Below are 17,477 nucleotides of genomic sequence, written 5' to 3'. Positions count from 1 at the left end.
GTTGACGCACGTCACGTGCTGCTGTTACGCATATGTTTATGTCATTTGAGCATGCGCCGCTCATCATAAACACAGGAAGTCAATATTGCATCTCGTAAATCCCAAAAACTGCGAGTTTGGTTCGATATAGAACAGAGAATAAAAGCGTGTCTTTTTCTCTGAACTGTATAGACATGTAAAGAAAGAAACGGAGCTGAACACGCAGCGCTGGTTACGGCAGGAGTGTTTCAATAGATGGCAGTAATGCAGCGTTCAGCGCGAACAGACAATGAAAGAAGAAGAAACATCGAGCAGACCTTTTCAAATAACAAACGCAAGTGTCATTGAACAGATAATAATGGTCGTACGTGATTCATCAGTATAATGTGTAGATCAGACAGAGATGTCAGACTGTGAGCCGCTGAGTAAACGCCAGAGAGTGAAGTAGTCTGATCCCTCACAGTCCGATCAGTGCCACTCATTACATACAGGAAGGTAAAATTAGTCACATTAATGTCCTCGAATCATACTAAAGTGTGCCAAATGAGATAACATCGACTCGCATCAAACATCTGATTCAGACAGATTCAAATGAGAAACTCCAAAGGTAAACGAGCGCAGAAGTCTCTGGATCACTGGCTGGTAAAGAAACCCAACGTGACCCAGACAGACCCTCAACCTGAGCCTGAAGAGCCAGAGGAAAGTCGAGAAAGGTCCGATGATCTTCACAGAACTGAAAGCAGAGCAACAGAAAGACCGCGCACATCCCAGCTGGAACCAGCGAGTAATCCCGGACGAGCTGCTGCTGCTGCTACTGATCTGTTGTCAGCTGAAGATGCTCAAATAAAGACGAACACAATCACAGACTTCTTCACAAGAACATCAATGAAGTACAGCTGTAGAACGTGAGTAACGCATGCTATTATACATATTATTTTGTTTTATTAGAAACATGATATTTAATCGAAGTTTAATTTTCTTGCAAGAATAGTAGCGTTAAACTGGTGCTTTGATGAACTTTCAGGGACCCCGTTGCTCAGCCAATCAGATCAGCCAAACAAATCTAATGAATATTCATAAGTCAAGCCGTTACGTCAAACATTAAATTAAATACTCTGCTGCTGTATGTGATGTACCGTAAAATCAGTACAGTTATAGATGGACAGTGTTTGGGTGACGATGTTAGGGTTTGTTAAAGTGGATTGTGGGGTCGTGTAGCTCATTTCACTTCTACAGTAACTACTGTGATAAAATATGCATGCTTATATTGATAGTTGATATGGGAGCACTTTATTATTTTATTTCTTACAGATTTCGTCTTTGTCGAACGTGATTATAAGTATCCGTAATTTGCAAATCACTCTCTATTGAAGAATCCAGCTAAGGCCAGCAAATAATGGGCAGGTGGTTTAAGCTGGTCTCCCAGCTTGATTTTAGTTGGTATTGATGGTGTAGCAAGCTGTTTTAGGAATAATTAGGAAATAAAAATTTTAGGAAAATTTTAGAGGTGTTGTGAGAAATCACGTCAATGTAAACAGCAAACATGTCGGGAGAAACGGGGACGGTCTAATTCGGTGGTCTCTTGGAAGTTCTGACCCATCAGCTTTGCCAGGCTGGGAGGACCAGCTTATACCAGCTACTGCCACCTAAAACCAGCTACCAGCTTATGCTGATCTTAACTGGATTTTTAGTAGGGAGTGATAAAATAAAAGGACCTTTAAAGCCTCTCTGATGATGTATATTATTTTTATCTGATAATATTTAAAGTCTTCCTCACTGCTAACAATGTCATCACAGGGCACGAGCTCCGGTACTGGCTGGGCAGCCTGTCAGCAGTGACGTCACCTGGCTGGGCGTTCCTCTCGGTGAGCTGCAGAGGGCGCCGGCGTGCAGCAATCCGTTACGCCGCCTGAAAGCCACAGACACACACACGGTGATGATCAGGGTGAGAAGATTTCTTATAACACCACCAATCAGAAAACCAATCATGTTATATAATTAACAGACACGATGTTTAAAGAGTGACGCATGCGACTTTCTGTTAAAGACATTAAAATCTTCCTTTTAGAGGAGTGCACTTCTAGCTTTGTTTTTATGCTCATTCAGCAACATTACACACTGACCGAAGCTGAGAAGTGAAAAAGCATAACAGGATTCTTTTAATAAACTCACACACCAAATAACACAACATTTAGATCATTTTAACCCTGCAGAACCCACGAGAATCCAAGAAGGCATTTCTTCTATTGAACAAATTTGACCCTGTGGGTTCTCCAGGGTTAAACTGAGCCTGCCAGTCATTGATATATTTACAGTTTAAAACGGTGTTGTGTATCACTGGACATTGCTGTGATAAAACAGTTGTGAAATGTACAATGTTCAGGTACTTACATTTTTCACCCTTAAAGTCGAAATGATAAACTGTTATTTGTTTTGTAATATTGTGGTATTTTTTTTACATATGTGTTATCTGTGAGCTTCATTATTTTTTTTTAAAATTATTGTGCCCTCATAATCTTTAATTATGAAAGCAAATCTCATCCGCTCCTCAAAACGTTCACTCTTTACTTCCGGTCATATTGTACGGAAGGTGGGCGGGGTCCAGAAAAAGATTGCAGCGATTAGCAAATAGCAACATGATCCAATCAATTCTCTATGGACGAATTCAAGTCCAGCCTAACCTTTTTTTCTTATCAGAAGCCGCTTCACTCGAATATACGTCACCATGGGGAAAATAAGACAATCGCTACTTCCATTTCATGGCGACTTTAAAACTGAAGCGAAGAGCTGCACTGAATTTGCCTTCGTCAATTAGATGTAAAATCAGTCCTTTAATTTGATTGATCAGCAAATATGCATTCTTTCATTGGATTGGCCACTTAAATGATTTTGATACTGTTAGACTGGTGCTGAGGCAAAGCCCATCTGAGATCAGTTATCTACTAGGTGTAATATAATGTTGACAGCACTGAAATACCACAGCTTTAATTTCGCACAACGATAGAAATACAGAGGTCCAGACAGCCCTTTGTGCACTGTATGTTTAATGGTATTTATCAGAAATGTCTTTCTTTATCAGACTGACCTGTTGCATCCTGGGAAAATTCCAGTACCGTATCCCTCTCCAGACAAAACCTCAGACTGCTGGGATGCAGCACATGTGAAGATGCCCTGCTCCAAACACAACCTGTTCCCGGCCGGACACAGTACGGTCAGAGAAACACACGCTCGCTCGTGCTCCTCAAATCATGATTAATCTGATGTTTAATTGACAGTTTCTTCCTTATTTCTCCAGCAGACCCTTGAGAGCCGTTGGGTTTTAATCAATGAAGCCTTGAGGAGGCCGTTCAGCTCATCTGAAGATGTGAAGGTGAACTTACCGATGAAATCTCTCACGTGTTGTTTGGTTCAGAATCAGTCAATGTGTTGTTTATTAGCTATGGGTTTGGTTATGAAAATGATTTATTAATAATACATAGTCTACAGTAGGATGAGATTTTTTGCTCTTGCTGTTTTTAAAAGCATTCATATAAAAACAATAAAGCTTCACACATTTTTAGGAAACACACATGTTGTACTGGCTGTTTTTCTCCATCTGATGGCAGCAAAACTTCAGGACTGATAACAGCTGACAACACCTGCACTTTAATCCGATCTGTTTCTGTTTGTTACTGTGTAGGACGCTATATTGAAATATAACGCAGCTCAGGCAAAGGGCTGGGACTTCACAGCGCTGAATATTTACTGTCAGGTAAAGCACACAGACACAACAATACTGTACACTCTTTTATTATTAAACCGGTTCAAATGGTTATTGGCTTCAGTCAGACCGCCTCTTAACCTCACCAATCATGAATCACTAAACATGAGCACTTCCTTATTGATCTGATGTTATTTATGGCACCAGGTGTCATAAAACATTTTGTTTTCTTTTGAATTGTTACAACCCATTAATCAATACTTGTAATGAATGAACTCAAAAAAGCCAAAGCCCTGAGAGATCAATACTGTAAGGAGCAAGAATCAGATATTTGTGATTAAGACTATAATTTCATCTGCATTCATCTGTAATAAATTTAATCAAGGATTTTGACCTTAACACAGAAATGTAGTTGAGATGATAGAAAGTGTGAATGCGTTTAGACACTGTTGGTTACTTCAGTTGTTTTTTAGATCAGGGCTGGACAAACCAGGTTGACTTGAGGGCCAGATGAAGGGCTGTTCGCGACACGTGTGACAAATCAAGCCATTTAATTTATTCTGTAGGGGAACCCATAGATCGGTCATGATGAGTGAAAACCAGTCAGATATGCAGTTAATAGAGGAAGAAATCTTTGCAGTTTAATCAGCAGACGTCATCACTCAGCTTTAACGCACAGCAAAGACTTCATAAAGACTCATTTAATACAACAAGAATGAAACCCTAACAGAGATCAGCACACTAACCCATAACTCTAAACCTCCTGATTCTGACTGGTTAAGCTATAGATAAACCTCATGGACATCCAGCTCATAACATGCCAGTTGTTCACCTCTCCATAACAAAGACACTGATGCTGCGTCCTTTACTATGGGAAATATGAAAAAAGGATGTGAAGATTTTAGATTATGGGAAATACAGGGCATAACCAAAATAAATGGTGCTCTCTGGAAACAACACTGTGATTTTTATTTATAGCAACTTTTTCTTGCATTTCATTCATTATTTCTTATGTTATGTTTACTATATCACTTAATTTATTAAAGCAGAGAAATCTTATTGATTTGATTTATTAATTCAGTGCAGCATCTCTAAACTCCTCCCTGCGCATTAGTAACAGTAGACCATCTGTGTGCTTTAAAGATACTCATTTTAACGTACTAAGATTTGGGATGCACTAATTCTTATTTACAATATTAAGTTGAATTTTGAAAGGAATAAACATAGTGTCTTGCATTTCTACACTTGAGCATATCACTATATATATATACACACACACACACACACACACACACACACACACACACACACACACACACACACACACGCACGCACACACAAACAAACACTGTATATAAACTAATATGAAAACTGATGCATCTCTCTATGCATTCTTACTTAAATGTGCAACAATTGGAGTCATTAAACATCTATTGGAATATGGATTTTGATTGTAGTCTTTAAAAGATTGACAGCTGTGTGTAGGGTTTGACAGAGGGTCCTTGCTGTTTATTGACACTGTCGGTTTGTTGCTTTATCTGCTTTTGTTTTCTTATCAATTTGAACAAATGGGTTTTCATTCTGAGATGAAGTTAGACACATTCAGCAGGATAATGTGACATGAAGAGATGTGTCAGTTGAATCAGAGGTGTGTTTTATCTCCGTCAGTGTAACTAGTTGCTAAGTAGTTCCTTGGAAAAGTAAAGTAAGGGATTCCTCAGTAATTTAATGACAGTAACTTCTGATGTAATTGAAGTAAATCCTGTGTATGGATGTAGATCAATGATATAAAATACAATAGTGAATTTAACATCAACATTTAAAGTCTAAAGTTAAAATGCATGTTTTTTATTATCTTTCTTACTTTAAATACTTTACTGAGTTAATAAGATTAATGGTAACACTTGTGTGTAGTTTACAATTATCACTATTAACTAGTTGGTTAGTAGCATTAATATTAGCAAAGATATTGGCTGTTTATTAATACTTAAAAAGCACATATTAATGCAAAACCTTATTCTACATCTTTAAAGTTGCCATGAAACTGAAGTATCGTTTGGCTTATTTTCCCTGTGGTGACGTATATCCGAGTGAAACCGGCTTCTGAAATGAAATAAGGCAGGGCTAGATTTGAATTTGTCCATCGAGATCTGATTGGATAATTTGAAGTTGGGTCGTGTTGCTAATTGCTGCGATCTTGTCCTGGACTCTGCCCACCTGCCGTATCATATGACTGAAGTAAAGAGAGATCGCTTTGAGGAGGGGAGGAGATTTGCGGTTTTGATTAAAGATTATGAGGCAACATGAATTTTTAAAAAACAATGAAGTTCACAGATAAGTCATTTGTAAAAAATACCACAATATTACAAAACAAATGACAGTTTTTTCATGATGACTTTAATCCTAATTCCTACCAATACTTAAATTTAACATCTACTTTACTAAGTAGTAATAAGCAGTAATTAGGACTTTATGCAAAAGTAGTTAATAGTGAGAATGTGACTTTTTGGAGATATGTAATAAGTAACTAGTAATTAATTAATTTGTTTTGAGTAACTTACCCAACACTGGTCTCAGCTGGCTGCTGTCTTGCTCAATCATTTCTTTAAAAAATAAGTAAGGAATAATTAATGATGGGTTGTTGAATTATTTGAAAATAATGCACACCCAAGGTGGTAATGTGGCACAACGTGAAGCGGGTGTGCTTTATATTCAAATAATTGACAATCACTCCACTTTCACTTTACACCTCAACAATTACATTTCTGTTTAAAATACAATAGGTAAATTATTCCTCTTATGCCAGGGTTATCACAAACATTGCTCTTGTGCAAAAATGCAAGACCTTTAAAAGGTTAAGTGTGTGGTTTAGAGAAAATAATCAACAGCCATGGACCATTTCTCAGCCAATCAGAATAAAGCATTCAACAGACCCGTGGTATAAATAATAATAATAGATGTTAGTAACTTATTATTAAAAGGTAATACCACTACTACTATTTCTACTACTAATAACTATAACTATATAACTAATATATATATATATATATATATATAACATGGTGATGGCGCAGTGGATAAGACACACGCCTTTGGTGTGAGAGACCTGTGTTCGAATCCACTGTGACACACAATTGAGTCCCTGAGCAAGACAATTAACCCCTAGTTGCTCCAGAGGCGTGCGACCTCTTACATACATAGCAATCGTAAGTTGCTTTGGATAAAAGTCAACTAAATGAAATAAATAAATAAAAAATATATAAATAATACACTAAGGATTAATGAGCTGCTGGGTTAATAAATATTCATCACCCTCCACTAATATGAGAAACAAAAGTGATGGGGCATTTATTGAGAGAGAAACTCTCAAGCGCTCAGTCAGAGTGCTAAACTTACACCGCTGCTAAACGTATACTTAGTCTCAGTCTAACACACACAATGGCCAGTAATATCCAATCATGTATTAGAGAGTTTTAGTCACCCAGAGTGAACATTTAGTGGCTTTTTAGACTGGAGCAGAGAGTAAAGAGTAAGAAAGATGTTGAGATGTTTCTCTGTAACTTCGATATCCTTAACCAAAGTTTGTCTGTTGAAGATGAATAGTTGCAAATTGACTCTCTCTCTCTCTCTGTCTGTTTGTAGGGTCTAGAGAAGGCTGAATGTGAGCAGATGTTTAGAGATCTGATTCCAGCTATGGTGGAGTTGGCGTTAAGGGTTGACAGTCTTTGCACGCAGGTAACAGAAGCACCGAGTAAATCCACAGTGACAAACACAGGCTGACTCGTGAATATATTAATGCAGTGAAGGTTTTTTTTTCATTTTTATCTTCGTTGAACTTCATACATTTTATGTTGTTTGGCAAATTTGTTAAAGTGACTGTCAAACTGAACACACGGAGAGTCAGAGGAGAGCTGATGCTACTGGTTGACTCGGGTTTCTCTTTACTTTTCTTTTGGATTAAATGATTCAATTAAATTGGATGTCATATCAAAGGAGACCTGCAGCATGCTCTCGTTTAACTGGTGATGATGTGTATTCTCTACTTAAACATTTAAAGTAAATTGTACATTTGTAAATCATTAGTTGTAAGCTCACCTTATAGTTGCATTTGTATAAAATTCATATTCTCTCTTTCTGTCGTAGCCCATTCCTCTTCTGCAGTCACAGCAGTGCCGTTCGGTCACGATGTCTCAGGAGCAGGTGTCATGTCTGCTGGCGAATGCCTTCTTCTGTACATTTCCCAGACGGAGCTCTCGCAGGACAGAGTTCAGTAACTATCCTGACATCAACTTCAACAGGTGACACAAACATCAGAGACAGTCAGCACATGACTTCAATACAGTGATGTGCAACACATTTGTGTTAAAGCTTCAGAAAGCACAATACAAACACACTGACTGAAAAGAGTGTAAACAGTGAATCAATTTAATGTAAGTTATTATTCAAATATCAAATAATATATTGTTTGGAAGGGATATCAGCTTATTAATATATCCACAATTATTTTGCAGCTCATTTGACTTTGACAGTATGTGATTTTAGTGTAAGTTTGGGTTAATATTTAGTATAACATATTTAATTCTGGCAATTTGGTATTTAGTTTTGTGTTGCATTAACTTAATAGTAGTATTTTAAACAGTAAAATTGATTTATATAGCACATTTAAAACACAGCTCGCGCTGACCAAAGTGCTGTGCATAGTGCACAAAATAAAATAAAATAATTAAAAGAAGTACTCAGAAATTTAAGACAGAATCAAGAAAAGAGAATCTACAATAGACAAATGAGATGGGACATTTAAAACACAGGAAAGGCCACTTTAAATAGGTGGGATTTTAGCCTGGCTTTGAAAATGGTAATTGAAGAAACATTTCTGATGTCAGGTGGCAGTTAATTCCACCGTTGGGAGTTAGCAATAGAAAAGACCCCATCACCTTTTTGTTTAAGCTGGGACATGGATGAGACCTTAACTTGAGGATCTGAGTGAACTGGGAGCTATAGCTAGGGGCCAGGCCATGAAGAGATTTATAAACCATCAAATGCACTTTAAATTGTAAATGTAATTGTTGAGATGTGAATGTGAGGTGGTGTAGCGGTGTGTTACCTTTGTGTGGTTGTACTTGTGGTTAAGGTTGGGCTAAGATTGGTGAAGTGAAAGTGGAGTGATTGTCAAACTTCAGGCCACAACTGACTAAGTTTGTGAACATGTCAAACTAGAGATCAAAGAAGGCAGATTTTTGGATTTCATGAATCTTTAAGAATTTCAAAATTTGGTCTCAAACAATCATAAATCATGTCTAAAATCTCACCGTGTGCACCGGGCTTAAGATGGCAGCAGAAATGATCAGAACATCGACTCTTTTCTTTAGTTGCATGAAGTCATGAGAGAGTATAAAAACATTCGTTCAGTTCAACCCGTGTTTTATTATCGGTCATAATCATAAGTGTCATTGATTGTCAAGAATAGACTAAGCACATATGTTTCATAATATGTTGATCTTTGATTATACTTGAGAAATATTTAAAGCGGCGTGAATGAAACTGTTTGTATTTTCTGTTTTGTGCTTCTGTAGGTTATTTGAAGGCTCTTCACAAAAGAAACTGGAGAAACTCAAAACTGTTCTGTGGTACTTTAGACGAATCACACAAAACAGTGAGTTACATTGTGTCTGCATGTCTCTCTCTCTGTCTCTCACTTCGATTAGTTTTGATAGGGTCGCACCTATTGTGGTAACGAAGTCAAATCACTAGCCAGTTTGGTGGGTTATGTTTTACAATTTATAGTCACCTTATTTGCTGCCAACGTTTAAGCAGTTTGTGCGCACACACTTAACTCGTAGTAACATCATTCTCATATTTAAACACCGCAGTTCTGATTTTAAGTTATTTTAAGCCGTTGAAACACAAACAAAAGTGCTATATGCTCGCTGTTTCTGTGTGAGAGGAGCGTTCAAGCCGCGCATCCGCTTCTCATTGAGCTTGTGAGTGTTTTTGGCGCTGTATTTGCCTTAACCTTCACGAAATCATAGGGTATTGCATAATTTCCTCTGGGCGTACAAGAAGGACATTCTCAAATATCGAATCTGTACAAACCACATTATATATGTGTACATACTCCACCAACGTGTACAAAATCATACTAAAGATTGCATGGACGTACACCTACAGACAACAACAACACTTAAATGATCTTTCTTTATTGAGCATCATTATAGCTGGTTGATTTCTGCCTAACTCTGTCCCTTCTCTCTCACTCACTGTATTTTGTTTTTGAGGGCCCACTGGTGTTGTAACGTACATGAGACGATGTCTGCAGAGTTTCCCGTCGTGGTGGAGGTGAGGATGATGATCATCAAACACTAAAGACACTTTGAGTTCCTTCAGTTCCTCTCAAACTCTCTTCATTCATCTCTATAGTTCAGAACAGACGTTCAGCAAACTACACATCACCTGTGATGGAACCATAGAAGAGCACGGATACGGCCTGTTGCAGGTCTGTGTGTGTGTGTTTGTGTGTGTATATGCATGCGTGTGTGTGTGTGCCCCTGTGTGTGAATGCTCTCTATTATTGTGTGTGTGTGTGTGTGTGTGTGTGTGCGTGCGCGACCCTGTGTGTGTGAATGCACTGTATTATTGTGTGTGTGTGTGTGTCTGCAGGTAGACTTTGCTAACAGGTTTGTTGGAGGAGGAGTGACTGGTTCTGGTCTGGTTCAGGAAGAAATTCGTTTTCTGATTAACCCAGAACTCATTGTGGCCCGACTCTTTACTGAGGCCCTCGATGACAACGAGTGTCTGATCATTACAGGTGAAGCAAACAAAACACATCAAACACATGCTGACACTCAGACAGTAATCAGCACTCCAAACTCTCTCTTTTTTCTCCCTCATCTCTCTCTCTCTCTCTCTCTCTCTTTTTCTCTCTCTCTCTCTCTCTCTCTCTCTCTCTCTCTCTCTCTCTCTGATTGCTGTATGTCACTTCTGTTTACGATCACTGCTGTATTTGGTCTAAAGTGAACATTTTGGGGGGTACAGTATGGGCTCCTGCTGTGGAATTTGGCCTCTTCATCAACCCCCCACAATTCTCTCTCTCTCTCTCTCTCTTTCTTTGTTTCTCTCTCTCTCTCTCTCTCTCTCTCTCTCTCTCGCTCTCTCTCTCTCATTGCTATTGAGAGTGAGGAGTTGTCGTCATGGTACAGAGCTCCTCCCCCTTTACGCCATGTTGGCAGGATTCCGGCGGCAGAACATGATTGTTTACGTGTGTTTTTAACTCGGTAATAGATGAGGTTTTTCGCAATTCTACACTGTTTTACCATGCCTGGCAGTAACTGCTGCGTTAAAAACTACTCCAGCACATCACACGATACATATGGAAAACATTGGAACAGTGGAATACAGTTTTTGGGTTACCGAAATTGAGACACCATTATGCATAACAAAGACATCTCAAACAATGGCATATTTGCATTAAAAATGTCAAAATTGAACGAATGACACTTAATAACAGTTGTCATAAACATGCATAAAACCTCCTTTGTATTCATCATGACATGTGTCATGTAATAAATAATTATGAAGGTTTTACACACTCTTTCAAGTAAAGTGTTGGAAACGTTTGTATATATTGAACATCTCGTTACAACCTAGTGTTTAAAAACCGTCGCAGTTAATTACTTTGTCATTTTGGTCAAGAAGTGTCTGCTTAATGCAATGTAACTTAATTAAAATACACTAAACGCAAGTGAAGAAACGTAAGTTACCTTTGCCAGTACAATGCTGTTTGTGAGCTTGTTCCTGTAAGGTCTGTTTTCTTTCGCCTTTTTTTGCATTGCTTTATTCATTTTCTTTATCGTATTTGTAGATCGTCTGTCTCTGTCCTGCCGGAATAATAAATTAAAAGAGCTCTGGAAGTCGCGTCTCTGTGAAGTTGCCCCTGGCAACAGATAGCGTCACCTACCATCATGGCGGACCGGCGCAGACCCCGCCCAAATCGGCACGTGACTCCTCACTCTTAATAATGGGTCTTGTTGAAGTGGCTTTGGTTAATTGAATTGTGCTTGATCGCTGACCGCTGTCAGTGTGGCATTAGTGTAGATTTAGAAATGTTATATCACAATAACTCACTGATATGAATCTGTAGCCAGGAAACCCAACATGCGTTCTGTCCTCTACTCAGCAGTGCATTAAACATTAATGCTGCCATTTTATATGCAACGCTGTCAGGTGCAGATAACTCAACTAAGAACGCTTGTGGATGATGAATAAATGAAAGTAGCTGAATAAAGTTTTAAATCAAAGTTCAATAACAAGTTATGTAAATTATCTGTTTAAAAGGATAGTTCACACAAAAATGAAAGTAATGTCATCATTTCATTTAATTCAATTCAATTTTATTTATATAGCGCTTTTCACAATTGTTAAGTTGTTTTAAAGCAGCTTTACATGAATAAAAGCAGGAGAAAATACAGAAAAATCGGTGGACAAAATGAGTAACAGAGTACAGCGGCTAAGATTAAACTCCCGACTATGAAGAAAAAAAAAACCCTTAAGAAAGAGCCAGACATAGCTGATTCTATAGAGGATATATATTTACATTTGAGTGTGGACTTCACAGCAAACAAAATGGGAAAATGCACGTTTTCTGAGGGCTGGCTTGCCAATCCTAAATATAAAGCCTGGTTAGCCAAAGACTTAACATTTTTGAGGATAAAAATAAGGCAATAGTTGAGTTCTTAAAGGAATAATACACCCAAAATGAAAATGTGTCATTTATTCACCCCCATAGCTTTTAAAACCATAAGACTTTATTATATTAACATAAATTACTATATTTTTCAAATGAAGGATAGATTTCATTCCCTTTATTAAAGTACTAGTTCATCCAAAAATGAAAATGTCCTAATCATTTATGCTATCCAAGATATCCATGTCTTTCTTTCTTCAATGAAAAATACATTAAAGTTTTTGAGCAACCAGTTGCCATCTTGGATTGCATTGGGGTAAATAAATGATTAGGACATCTTCATTTTGAGGTGAACTAATCCTTTAAATATCTTCAAGATTTACAAAAGTCTTATTAGTTTAGAATGACATGAGGGTAAGTAAATGATGATAGAAATTTCATTTTTGGGTAAATGAATAACCCTTTAAAAAACGTGACTGATTTAGCATTTTGTTTGTTAAGGTCACAAAAGGCAATATTTTAATGTAGAATTTCTAAATATTTTATCTATAATTACGTATTATTTAAACAGTCTTTTCAAGTTTGCTGAACCTAACAGCCAATTAAGCTTTGACTTTAGCTCTATTTTCAAAATGTTCATGGTAAATTGTACATGAACATCCCTTCTGTTTCTGTAGGGGTTTACAGTTATTTAAATGAACAAAATTACAAATATAAGGTAACATTGCACTGTTTTAGCATTGTAGTTTTAATAAAATGCTTTGAACTTGACTGGATTTGGTGTTAATAGACGCACCCTAAACCTAAGTATTTTTAAATAACGTATACAAAAATGTGTGTAAAAAAAATGCAGCATTTTTGTCAAATCAACATACATTTTAATGTTACTTATTCAACTTGTTTTTGTAAGTTATGACAACTTATTGCAGGAAAAAACTTCAAATAGTATGTTGAATTGACTTGCAAACTCAAGTTGTTTTTACTTTATGCTGCATAAGAACAAACAGTCCTTATGGTAAACAGTAGTTCAGTCTACTTAAGTATTAAAAAACATAAAATCTAAACTTTTAAATGAGTAAATATTTTTTACTTTATTATTTTGAGTAGGTTTACTTAACTTTAAATGTTTGAGTACTCATTTTTGTAAACTGCAGGTTTATCTTTGTTGCTTTTGGTTTGTGTTTTTGAAACTTTACAAAGTCATTTTCATAATTTCTGTCAAAGCTTTAGTTTATAAAAGCAGTTTTTGTTTGAGACAATGGCTTGACATTAAGCCTGTGATAATATAATTCTCCAGGAGGGACCGAAGCTCATTTAGCAGAACAGAGATGAGATGCAGTCGGTGACCTTTAAACTGTATTTTTAAACCCGTCAGGTTGTCCAGACGTCTACTGTAGCTTCATTCTTGGTTTCTTCTGAAGGTCAGATGATGAGGAATTCTTCCCAGTAGGAACGTTTTTATCTTATTTTGTTATTGTGTTAATCTATAGAGGAGATTTGGGTCGATGGCGGTCGATTTGGTTGCCTTGCAGATGATGGGACTCGTGGTAGCGTCGCAATTGATTCCTCTCTACAGAAACGAACTAACAAACATATTTACTTTCAGTCTGTTAATATTTCTGCCTGAAAAGTCTCTGTCTGTTACAATATCTTGTTATATGATATGAAAATGAGATAAAAATCAGATTCATGTTTTTCATGTCTCTTCAAAGTCTCTCTTTATTTCCTTTCATGTTGTTTCTGTGTTTCCTGGACATTCAGCTTACAGCTACAGACCAGAAAGGATTTAGATTGAAGCAATAACACACAGCAGCTTTAACATTAACTTCATTGTTTTCTGTCATGTGGAGATGATCTACTGCATTAAAATACTTAAAATGATGTTTTTATCACAGGTACGGAGCAGTTCAGCAGATACTCTGGATACTCGGACACATTTAAATGGGATGGTAACCATGATGACCAGACACCAAGGTGACGTCAGTGCCTCAAAGTCAAAGACAAAGACACAGTAAAGTTGTTGTTGCTACTGTTTGTCAACTTGTGTGTGTGTGTGTGTGTGTGTGTAGGGATGAGTGGCATCGCAGATACACTGAGATCGTTGCCATTGATGCCCTACATTACAGAAACTTCCTGCAACAGTTTCACCCAGACAACATGAGGAGAGAGCTTAACAAGGTCATTTACATGCTTCAAGTGAAACTTACTTTTCATTTAAGGGTTAATTTATAAACTATTAACTGTTGTAATCTTCAGGTTTACTGCTCAGGTTGATCTGGTTCAGTTAAGAGGTTGGTAAATACGGTCAGCAGTGGTTAAACTAGTCTGGCTGAGGGTTTGATGAAGACATTTAGCTTGATAGTGCAGCACGTATAATAAAATAATTAAACAGAGATGAATAGCAGACGAATGGAACGCTTCATATTTTTCAGCAGTCTAATGGTTTAATGGTTAGAGAGTTGAATAGGTGTTAAATACGATGAAATGTTTGTGTGAGATGTTTGATAAGTTTATTAAATGAAATAAATTAGATGTTTAGTATCAGATTAATTGATAATCAGTAAATCTGAGATTGTGACTGAGTCTGTGCACTTATTTTTGATCACTTACTTTCTATTAAAGTTTTGAACTCAGTCTTTTGTAAACACAACAGTGTCATTTATCAACAAACCTCATTAAATCGCTCTCTGTCTGTCTCTTTGTCTGTCTGTCTGTCTGTTTCTCTCTCAGGCCTACTGTGGTTTTGCTCGTCCTGAAGTCAAAACTAAGCACCTTTCAGCTGTCGCTACGGGTAACTGGGGCTGTGGAGCATTTGGCGGAGACACACGTTTAAAAGGTTAACTGCAAACCTTTAAATTGTGACAAATCAACCAATAACTTTTACATAAACCCAGAAAATAAGAGCAAGTAAATCTAAATCGTAGCCTTAATTTAATTCTATATTTCATGTGATCTTATATTTAAAGAAATAAATATTTCTGAATAAATCAGGCTTTCACTTGAATCTGTTGTACTACCAGTTCTCTGCTGTAAAGGAGTTGAGTCTTTTACAATCACAGAGAAAGTTCAGGGGTCTCATTTATCAACCGAGCTTATGAACAGATGTGTGCGTAATGAGTTCAGAAGAAGAGTTTTACACAAAGTGTGGAATTGATCAACTTTGCACTTATAAGTAGAAATGTGTGTAAATATATATACACCTGTCTGAGAGCATGCTTACACAGAGTATAGTTATACTACACTGGACCATCCCCAGTATTAAAGAGCACATATTTATTATCCACACCCAGGTGTTAAAACCAATTAGGGTTAATAAATTAACAGCAAATCAGTGTTGAAGTGAATGATTTGTGGCCAAATTAATGTCTAAAAGAAAGCTGCGACAAATTGGAAGACTTGGCTTTCCGCAGGGAGCGCGTTTTGAAAGATTGCGCTGATGATGCTGCTGCTGCCTTTATGCAGCTATCTAAGGTGGAAAGTTCTGTCGTTGTCTCTCCTTCTTCAGTTGCACTGATTTCACGTCGGTGTGCTGTCACACGTTTTTTGATATTTTAATGTCAAAGCACTTTTTTAATTACTGGACGTGTTCTCTCCTCAGACCCAATGGACTTATCATCATTAAAATGGTTCATTTGGAGGAATTTTGGAATGCAAATGACCATGAATGTGCACGAGCATGGTGCTAAAGAACACGTTGGATTTATTTACACAAGGATTACTTACTGATGTGTGTGAGAACCACGCTTGATAAATACTGATTTATTTTTATATGCGCGCATACTACATTTAATTTGTAGATTAATATAAAGAAACATAACTGATAAATGAGCCTCCTGGTGTTTGTGTTTGACTGATTGGTTGATCTGATGGAGATTACTGATGTGACAGGAGGTTTACTGGCCAGTTGCAGGAGAGATCGAGTAGATCTTCACATGTATTTTCTTGATGAAAAGCACATTTGAGGGTGTCACAAGCTTGTTTTAAGTGTGTGATGTTTAGCTTGTGTATGTTTGTGTGTTTATATAGCTGTGTTGCAGATGATGGCCGCAGCCGAGGCTCGACGTGATTTGATTTACTTCACGTTTGGAGACGTAGAGCTGCTCCGAGACATCCACAACATCCACACTCTCATTACACACAAACAAATTACTGTAGGTAAGACACACACTCTTTATTTTGTGTGTGTATGTGTGTGTGTGTGTGTATCATCACATCATTAAAATATACTTTTTGTCAAAGTTGACACGAAACAGCCTTAGCAACTTTTTGACTTCTATAATGTGGCACATTTTTGTAAATCAGTGAGGAAATGTTGTGATTTTTTTTATACATTAGAGAATTAATGGTAATTTTTTTAAATCTGTTTTTTTAAGTATGACCTTAGCTTAAAACTTTAATATATACAGAATGTAGTGCAGTAATTTCTGAGTGTGTGTTTTTTGTGTCCATGTGTAGGATCCGTGTTTGGTGCGTTACAGAAGTACTACGAGCGGGTTTGTTCAACAGCATCCAGCACGAAACCGCAGGAATCGCTTTACTGCTTCCTCTCTGAACATCTTTGACGTCTGCTTGCATCTCATTCAGATTTCGCTCTGTCATCTCTCGGCTGAGGTTTGTGTAATCGAATCAGCGGTAACGTGAAGGAATCATCAGAGCAGATGTTTTAGATTCAGTCGAGTTTATTCTGAACCTGTAATCGCCCCAATAAAGGTGAAAGAAATGTTTGTTGTTTAATTTTCAAGTGTCCTGATTAGATAAATGTGTGTGTGTGTTTGGAGATGCCCGATCCAATGATTGGTTAAGAGCAGATAAAAGCAGCTGAACCTGCTGGGCTTCATATCGACGGGCCGCTCGCTGGCAGTGCCGTGATCTGAACAGAGTCTTTGTAGCGTACGGATTTCAAACGAGCGTCGGCAGTCGGGTGTGTCGTGATAATCTCAAAGATCATTGAGTTTTCCTCTCTTGTTCTGCCCCTGAATGAGAGTTTGACCTTTAAAGTGGCATCTGCCACCCATCGCATGTCAGACCCACCATCACCTCAGTTAGCAAACAAACATATTCAGTAATGTTAATAAAAATGTCTTTGTTGCTATTTGTTACTTAAACAAAATAAAAAAT

General features: G+C 37.4%; 1 protein-coding gene across 2 annotated transcripts; it reads left to right on the top strand.

Annotated features, from left to right (window-relative positions):
* The first annotated feature begins 339 nt into the window (after positions 1-339).
* On the top strand, positions 340-17,086 carry LOC135758039 (poly(ADP-ribose) glycohydrolase-like). Of its 2 annotated transcripts, XM_065272854.2 has the most exons (17): positions 340-474; positions 561-884; positions 1,777-1,924; positions 3,059-3,190; positions 3,275-3,349; positions 3,659-3,730; positions 7,322-7,414; positions 7,823-7,977; positions 9,253-9,332; positions 9,955-10,015; positions 10,097-10,172; positions 10,337-10,484; positions 14,255-14,333; positions 14,429-14,537; positions 15,090-15,195; positions 16,386-16,514; positions 16,815-17,086. In XM_065272854.2, exons 2-17 carry the CDS (start codon positions 571-573, stop codon positions 16,919-16,921), a joined length of 1,884 nt encoding a protein of 627 aa, XP_065128926.2. In that variant the 5' UTR covers positions 340-474; positions 561-570; the 3' UTR covers positions 16,922-17,086. The 2 variants fall into 2 exon arrangements, with proteins under 2 accessions (XP_065128926.2, XP_065128928.2); XM_065272856.2 differs by lacking the exon at positions 340-474 and having other exon boundaries at positions 565-884; positions 3,278-3,349.
* Positions 17,087-17,477: the final 391 nt, after the last annotated feature.

Source organism: Paramisgurnus dabryanus, chromosome 1, assembly GCF_030506205.2.
Source record: "Paramisgurnus dabryanus chromosome 1, PD_genome_1.1, whole genome shotgun sequence".
In the NCBI taxonomy this organism is placed as follows: domain Eukaryota; kingdom Metazoa; phylum Chordata; class Actinopteri; order Cypriniformes; family Cobitidae; genus Paramisgurnus; species Paramisgurnus dabryanus.
This window is presented reverse-complemented; position numbering and strand designations above follow the sequence as displayed.

What these genes read in the sequence shown, in the direction of transcription:
- LOC135758039 (XM_065272854.2), top strand. Translation starts at nt 571, where the DNA reads ATGAGAAACTCCAAAGGTAAACGAGCGCAGAAGTCTCTGGATCACTGG. An exon ending in ATGAAGTACAGCTGTAGAAC is followed by an intron (nt 885 to 1,776) that starts GTGAGTAACGCA and finishes ATGTCATCACAG; the next exon opens with GGCACGAGCTCCGGTACTGG. An exon ending in ACACAAACAAATTACTGTAG is followed by an intron (nt 16,515 to 16,814) that starts GTAAGACACACA and finishes GTCCATGTGTAG; the next exon opens with GATCCGTGTTTGGTGCGTTA.